The 7,858-nt window shown below is 42.6% G+C and overlaps 1 protein-coding gene across 1 annotated transcript in view; it reads right to left on the bottom strand.

The window, feature by feature from the left end:
• Positions 1-1,380: 1,380 nt before the first annotated feature.
• Positions 1,381-7,858, bottom strand: part of tecpr2 (tectonin beta-propeller repeat containing 2) — a 101,096-nt gene continuing 94,618 nt past the window's right edge. The window contains exon 27 of the mRNA XM_061743833.1: positions 1,381-2,402. Coding sequence (XP_061599817.1) covers positions 2,251-2,402 — 152 coding nt within the window. The 3' untranslated portion in view covers positions 1,381-2,250. The remainder of the gene's footprint in view (positions 2,403-7,858) is intronic.

The following is a 7,858-nucleotide window of genomic DNA, read 5'->3' as shown; positions in this document are numbered from 1 at the left end:
ATGGTTCTGCTGCTGGTACCAGAGTTGGGAACCAAGAAGTTCAAATGGCGTCAAGTTTGGCTGCTGGTGCCAGAGTTAAGAACAAAGAAGGTCCAAATGGGTCAATGGTTCTGCTGCTGGTATCCAAGTTAAGAACAAAAAAGGTCAGTTGGGGTCAATGATTCTGCTGCTTTAACCAGAATCAAGAACAACCGAGCTCAGATGGTTTTAGCAGTTCTTCAGCTGGTATTAGACTTTAATACCTCTACTTAAATCCTCCAGTTAACATCTCAGGTTAGTGTCTAGTGTCTCTAGCTCTTGGGGTGTCCCAATCATTTTGTGTGACACCGGGGTCCGTTGGAAACAAAATTTGCCTTAAAAAATAAATATGTCAACATATTTTTTACCTTTTTTAATGAATGCCATAATTCACTTCACTCCTCACTATACATAAATATTTTTTCTGAATTCTTAATTCCTAAAAATCAAACAATAGCTTTAAAATTCCTTTTATTTGTTTAGTGAAAACACAAAAATTTACATTTTACCTTAGTGCTAACTGGAATTGTCTGTGGTGGTATTTTCCGGGGATGGATAGGCTATGCTATGTGTATGAAATGTAAGCCCCGAATCGTTTCTTTACTTCAGTCCTCACCGTACATAAGAAATATTTATGAATTTTGTGAATTATTAACCTATTAAATGACAGTTTTTCTGATTATGAGAATTTTGTACAGGAAAAAGACAATTAATGCAAAGTTTATTTTTAGAGCATTATTAGTTTACTCAAGAGGAATGTAAAATATAGTGCAACAATACTTGTAGGAAAAGCAAGGTAAGGAGGGCTAGTTAACATCTAATTTAACCTGTGTAGTTAACCTCTCTGTAGTTGATCTCTCTGTAGTCAACCTGTGTAGTTAACTTCTCTGTAGTTAATTTCTCCATAGTTAACTTCTCTGTTGTTAACTTCTGTCATTCATCTCTAACTGGTTAATCTGTCATTAATCTCTCTGCAGTTAATCTCTGTCATTAACCTCTGTAATTAACTTCTCTGTAGTAGTTATCCTCTGTTGTTCATTTCTGTCATTAATCTCTAACTGGCTAATCTGTCATTAACCCCTCTTTAGTTAATCTCTCGGTTAACCTCTATAGTTCCCCTCTCTATCATTAACCTCTCTGTAGTTAAACTCTAATTAACTTCTATGTATAACCTCGACAAGGTTAACGTCTCGTTAACAAGGCAAGTTTATTCGTATGGCATATTTTATGTACAAGACTATTAAAAGTTCTTTGCATATAATTATTTTTCTTAAACGCCTTCAAAAGTAAGAGTTTAAAAGCAGAAATTAACAGACTGGATTTGTTCCGGTTAGAAATAACAACTCAAGTTTATTGGTTTAAATGTGTTTATTAGATGAACACATAAAATAAGTGAGTTTACACTAAATCATATTGATCAAACATCCAATCACCACAGAACTTTGTGCAATCAGCACAGTGGAACCGCACTTCACCGGGACAAATTCTGTTTTCTTAGGTTGTTGTGTGTGTAGATACGAACTGGGTTCAGACCTCCGGTTTATCAGGCTCCATCTGATCCATCAGGGTCCATGTTTTCCCTCTCACAAATTAATTTGAGTTTTTTTGTTTCTTCACAGACATCGGATCAATAATATCTTGTACAAGTCATTCATCTGAACCCCAACACGGGCCAGGGTTCTCCTGAAGGTATCCAACACCAGAGAAGGAACTGGAGCAGCAGAACTAGTTTATATTTTAATTGCATTTCCCTTTTAAACCCACCTCAGAGTGAACAATAGCCAACCAGTCAAATCCAGTTATAACCAGTCAGTACTAGTAAGAACCATTCAGAAACTATCAGTACCACAAAGAATTGTTTTTTGTCTCAACTAGCATATTTATATATAACAGTGTTAGAACCCATAAAAACCACTTGAGCCCAGTAAGAATCTGTTAGAACTAGTAAGAACTGGCCAAAACCAGTCTGTCCCAGTGAGAACCAGTTTAAGCAGTCTCAGTGTGTCTCCTCCCCCACCTTCAAGGTTAAAGTGCTTCCTGTTAATATAAAAATAAAACAAAGCTAACTGAATTTCCCAGCAGCCACCAGGGCTCCCTGTGTGGTGATGTCCCCCGGCCAACCCGAGGCGGTCCAGCTACGACATCACAGTCCAACCTCTGTCTTCCAGAGAGGGATGATCTCTGTCCAGGTGAGTCCAGATCTGACCCCTCCCCCAACTATGATGTCACAGGTCAGAGCAGCTCCCACTCTTCATCAACGTCTTCTGCTGTGAAGCTGGGGCCTGAGGGGGGGAGTGTACTGGAAGTTTGTGTGAGGAGCTTCATCAGGCGACGGGACAATCCACCGATGGGAGTCACTGCCCACAGCTCCTCCTCCGGGGAAACTGCGAGAACAGAGAAACACACCTGAAACATGTCCCACACAACCACACCTGCAACTAAAACTTGTGTGTGCGTTTGACTGTTGTCTTCATATATTTTGAAGTTTCAGACCTGGCCACAGTTACATGATGTTTTTTAATTCAGAATTAATTATTCAGAATTTAATAATTCCGAATTCAACTATTTTCCTTAGAGTTTACATGGAAATAGTAATTCCGAATTGAGGTTTACATGGAAAACACGTTTGATGGGCTTTCTCCAATTCCTCTACAGGTCTGGGGGTTGGGAAGGTTCTGATTGGATAGGGGGGCAGACCGGAAGTTAAACTACCGGAAGAAAAACAAACTTAGCTGCTGCAACTTTGAAAAGCTCACAATTTTTATGTCTCCTGACCTCTGTTCTTTTAATTATCTCCAGGTCCTCCAAGCTATTTATTAAATAAAGCGTTTACTGCGTGCTGCCATCTTGAAACTTTGTTTGGAAAACCAGCCCAGCGCGGAATATAAGCGTCATGGAGACAGTTGGGCCAGGGAACGAGCATAAAGAAAGACCAGAATTAATTTAAAGAGGAATGAGTGAATACATGATCACGGAACTATTCTATTCAGATTTAAAATCGGAATAAACCAGCCACTTACTTCGGAATGAAGTTTAATTCGGAATGGCCATTTTCATTCGGAAGTAGGTGTTTACATGGTAGTTTTTACTCATTTTACATCAGATTTAATTTTAATTCTAAATTAAAGAGGAATTAAACTGTCCATGTAAACACACTGAGTGACAGTTTTACAGCTTCCAGTTCCTCCTCAAAAGGAATAGGAATATTCAGGAGTTCAGGATAGCAAAGATGAAGAGGTTCAGGGGCATTTTGTCCTGTTCTTGCTGAAAATACGTGATCAGGTGTACAACAGTATGGGTTTACTGGGACAGGGGGTGCCGGGGACAGGCTTGGATTACGTGAACCTAGTCCAGTTCTATTCTTGGTAGCTCCTCAGTCATGCGTTTGTGGTTTTCTAAAAACTCCATGGATATCCTGGATCAGATGTGGTTTTGAAGGCAGCAGATGTTTCTCTAAAATCTCTGAACGTTTCTGCATTATTGCTGCCAGCCCAAATCTGGGAATAAACTTTGAACACTGATTTAACCCCAGACCAATACAGAATCTGTATTCTAGACTGGTTCCTGATAAAAGCTTATTTGTAGCAGAAACAATCTTGAACACTGATTGGGAACCTAAGTCAGAGTTTTATCCATATAAACTGACATTTGTATTAATTACCAGCAGCTGGCGCTGAGCTTGAGCATGTAGAATTGAGGAAGCAGAAGACCTCATATAGAACCTTGAGGTACTCCTTAGTTAGTACAATCCATCTTTTCGTGGTGAAGATCCTTCCCGGATGGTAATGTCTTAGTTTATGAGTATGTTATGATTTGCTCCCCTTTTCTTTAGGCTTGTGTTGAAAAAAAATAAAATTGATTTTCCGATTCTAAATCGATTCTCTTATTAATTCCTAAAAATCGGTTTGTACGTCTAAAGATGGATTTTTTTTCATCATTACATTTTCGCCCGGTGAACTTTAATCCCAGTATGAAACTATCAAACAATGAACACGACAGCAGCAGTAGCATTAACAAAGCGCTGGTTTTGAAAACTCCTGAACTAAATTAACTTTTCTTTCAAGAAAATGCTCCAAAAGAGTCACTAAAAGCTGGGGACACTGCACGCTCCTCTGCCCCCTCCCGCCCCCGCTGCCCTCATGAACAAAACAAACATGTCAAAGCGGCCGCCTGAGAAACCAGCGCAGAATCTACAGAAGCACCGGTTTACTCCCAGATACAGAGCAGCTCACAAGACTGTTAGTCCCAGGTACTGGAATATATATGGAAGGCTGGAATATACTTCCTGTTTGAGCCTCCGTTCCTGTCTGTTCGCACAGACAACCAGCTGCGTTGGAAACGGACCTCGCTGGCGCACCACGCGAGGAGAGCGCCTCATACTGTAATACAAAATTACCATTTCACCTTTTACAGACGTCGCCGTTAAGGTACAAGATCGCCAGCCTCTTTGTGTTGTAACGTTTATGCTTTTCACTATCCTTCCGTGTCCAACAACCGTGTGCTGGCAAAACTAGAAGATCATTGGATTACCAGCCACGTAACGCATAGACACAGACACACTCATACACACTCATACACCCCCCCAACCGTGCACAACCAGTGTTCAGTGCTTTGGATATTTCAGCTTAAATTTCAAAATGTTATGAGTTCAATTAAGTTCGTAGTATCTATATTTACTAGTCTAGACGGATTTCAGAAAAAAGGCCTTTTATAAGAAGTAAGGAGCATTTATGGGTACAAGTCGGGAACCGGCCTACCTTACATATTTCAAGGGTGCTGAGTCAAAAAAAAACGGTGCCCGAGAGAAATTTTGAGTTTTTTACCTTCTAATTTGAATATTAAAATGGCCGCCAAATTGCCCATCTTGCACAGTTATTGAACCATTTCCTTCTATTTTTTTTTGTAAGTAGGCAATCAAGATGAGGAAATTAAGTTTCTAGATCGATAGTCAAGGGTATAACAAGGATATAGTGGAGGCTCAGTGCCTTTTTTATGTATATATATATATATATATATATATATATGCAAAATAGCAACTTTTAAGGTGAAATTAAGCATTATTTGTGTCATATTTTAAGGCCGACTTAAATATTAAATAAAAGTTACTCTGAAATTTTCCCTGTTGATATGACATATGATGTACACCATATTATATGATAACAAAGAAAAAAATCCATTGCAAGTTGTCTGGGATTTCAGGTTTTTTTTTTTTTGCAAATTAAACATTTGTTCTCTAAATTCTCTAAAAACCCAGGTAAATAGGGAGAATATTCAAAAAGAGACCACCATGAAACGTACCAAATTGAATATTTAGATCAGTAAATCAGTCCCATCGCTGAGGACCCTTTGCCTGAGGTGAATTAACAGCAAAGAGGATCGTAACAGTTTCACACGCTTTGGTACCTATAGCCACCTGCAACCACCTATAGCCACCTGCAACCACCTATAGCCACCTGCAGCCACCTATAGCCACCTATAGCCACCTGCAGCCACCTATAGCCACCTGCAGCCACCTGCAGCCACCTATAGCCACCTATAGCCACCTGCAGCCACCTGCAGCCACCTATACCCACCTGCAGCCACCTATAGCCACCTGCAACCACCTATAGCCACCTGCAGCCACCTGCAACCACCTGCAGCCACCTATAGCCACCTGCAGCCACCTATAGCCACCTGCAGCCACCTGCAGCCACTTATAGCCACCTGCAGCCACCCGCAGCCACCCACAGCCACCTGCAGCCACCTATAGCCACCTGCAGCCACCTGCAACCACCTGCAGCCACCTATAGCCACCTGCAGCCACCTATAGCCACCTGCAGCCACCTATAGCCACCTGCAGCCACCTGCAGCCACTTATAGCCACCTGCAGCCACCTATAGCCACCTGCAGCCACCTGCAGCCACCTATAGCCACCTGCAGCCACCTGCAGCCACCTATACCCACCTGCAGCCACCTATAGCCACCTGCAACCACCTATAGCCACCTGCAGCCACCTATAGCCACCTGCAGCCACCTGCAACCACCTGCAGCCACCTATAGCCACCTGCAGCCACCTATAGCCACCTGCAGCCACCTATAGCCACCTGCAGCCACCTATAGCCACCTGCAGCCACCTGCAGCCACCTATAGCCACCTGCAGCCACCCGCAGCCACCCGCAGCAACCTATAGCCACCTGCAGCCACTTATAGCCACCTGCAGCCACCTATAGCCACCTATAGCCACGTGCAGCCACCTATAGGTCATATATAGGTCTGTAACCGGGTCAAGTTCAATCTTTCAAATTTCAGGTTCATTCGAGATAACAACAGAGGCAGCTAAGATGTTTATGCATTCTATGGTCATTTCCCATATCACTTACTGCTTAACAACCTGGTCGCAGGCTAGCACCACTACTCTAAAACCATTACAGTCTTTGTATAAACGAACACTCAAAATCCTTGATAAGAAATCAGTATATTTTCATCATTGCCCAAAACTAAAAAAATATAACTTGTTGAGTTGAAATTTTCCCTGTTGATATGACATATGATGTACACCATATTATATGATAACAAAGAAAAAAATCCATTGCAAGTTGTCTGGGATTTCAGGTTTTTTTTTTTTTGCAAATTAAACATTTGTTCTCTAAATTCTCTAAAAACCCAGGTAAATAGGGAGAATATTCAAAAAGAGACCACCATGAAACGTACCAAATTGAATATTTAGATCAGTAAATAACATGGTCAGTCCCATCGCTGAGGACCCTTTGCCTGAGGTGAATTAACAGCAAAGAGGATCGTAACAGTTTCACACGCTTTGGTACCTATAGCCACCTGCAACCACCTATAGCCACCTGCAACCACCTATAGCCACCTGCAGCCACCTATAGCCACCTATAGCCACCTGCAGCCGCCTATAGCCACCTGCAGCCACCTGCAGCCACCTATAGCCACCTATAGCCACCTGCAGCCACCTGCAGCCACCTATACCCACCTGCAGCCACCTATAGCCACCTGCAACCACCTATAGCCACCTGCAGCCACCTATAGCCACCTGCAGCCACCTGCAACCACCTGCAGCCACCTATAGCCACCTGCAGCCACCTATAGCCACCTGCAGCCACCTATAGCCACCTGCAGCCACCTATAGCCACCTGCAGCCACCTGCAGCCACTTATAGCCACCTGCAGCCACCCGCAGCCACCCACAGCCACCTGCAGCCACCTATAGCCACCTGCAGCCACCTATAGCCACCTGCAGACACCTGCAGCCACCTATAGCCAACTGCAGCCACCTATAGCCACCTGCAGCAACCTATAGCCACCTGCAGCCACCTATAGCCACCTGCAGCCACCCGCAGCCACCCGCAGCAACCTATAGCCACCTGCAGCCACTTATAGCCACCTGCAGCCACCTATAGCCACCTATAGCCACGTGCAGCCACCTATAGGTCATATATAGGTCTGTAACCGGGTCAAGTTCAATCTTTCAAATTTCAGGTTCATTCGAGATAACATGTCAACAGAGGCAGCTAAGATGTATATGCATTCTATGGTCATTTCCCATATCACTTACTGCTTAACAACCTGGTCGCAGGCTAGCACCACTACTCTAAAACCATTACAGTCTTTGTATAAACGAACACTCAAAATCCTTGATAAGAAATCAGTATATTTTCATCATTGCCCAATACTAAAAAAATATAACTTGTTGAGTTGGGAAAATATGATTAAATATGTAGATGTTTGTCTTATGCACAAGATTATATACGGCCTGACTTCTCCTCCACTCAGACACTTTGTCAATATTAGAACAACTGCTGATCGGTTCACAAGAGGTGCAGCAAGAGGGGATTGTATTA

Source organism: Cololabis saira, chromosome 16 (genome assembly GCF_033807715.1).
Source record: "Cololabis saira isolate AMF1-May2022 chromosome 16, fColSai1.1, whole genome shotgun sequence".
NCBI classification, from domain to species: domain Eukaryota; kingdom Metazoa; phylum Chordata; class Actinopteri; order Beloniformes; family Belonidae; genus Cololabis; species Cololabis saira.
This window is presented reverse-complemented; position numbering and strand designations above follow the sequence as displayed.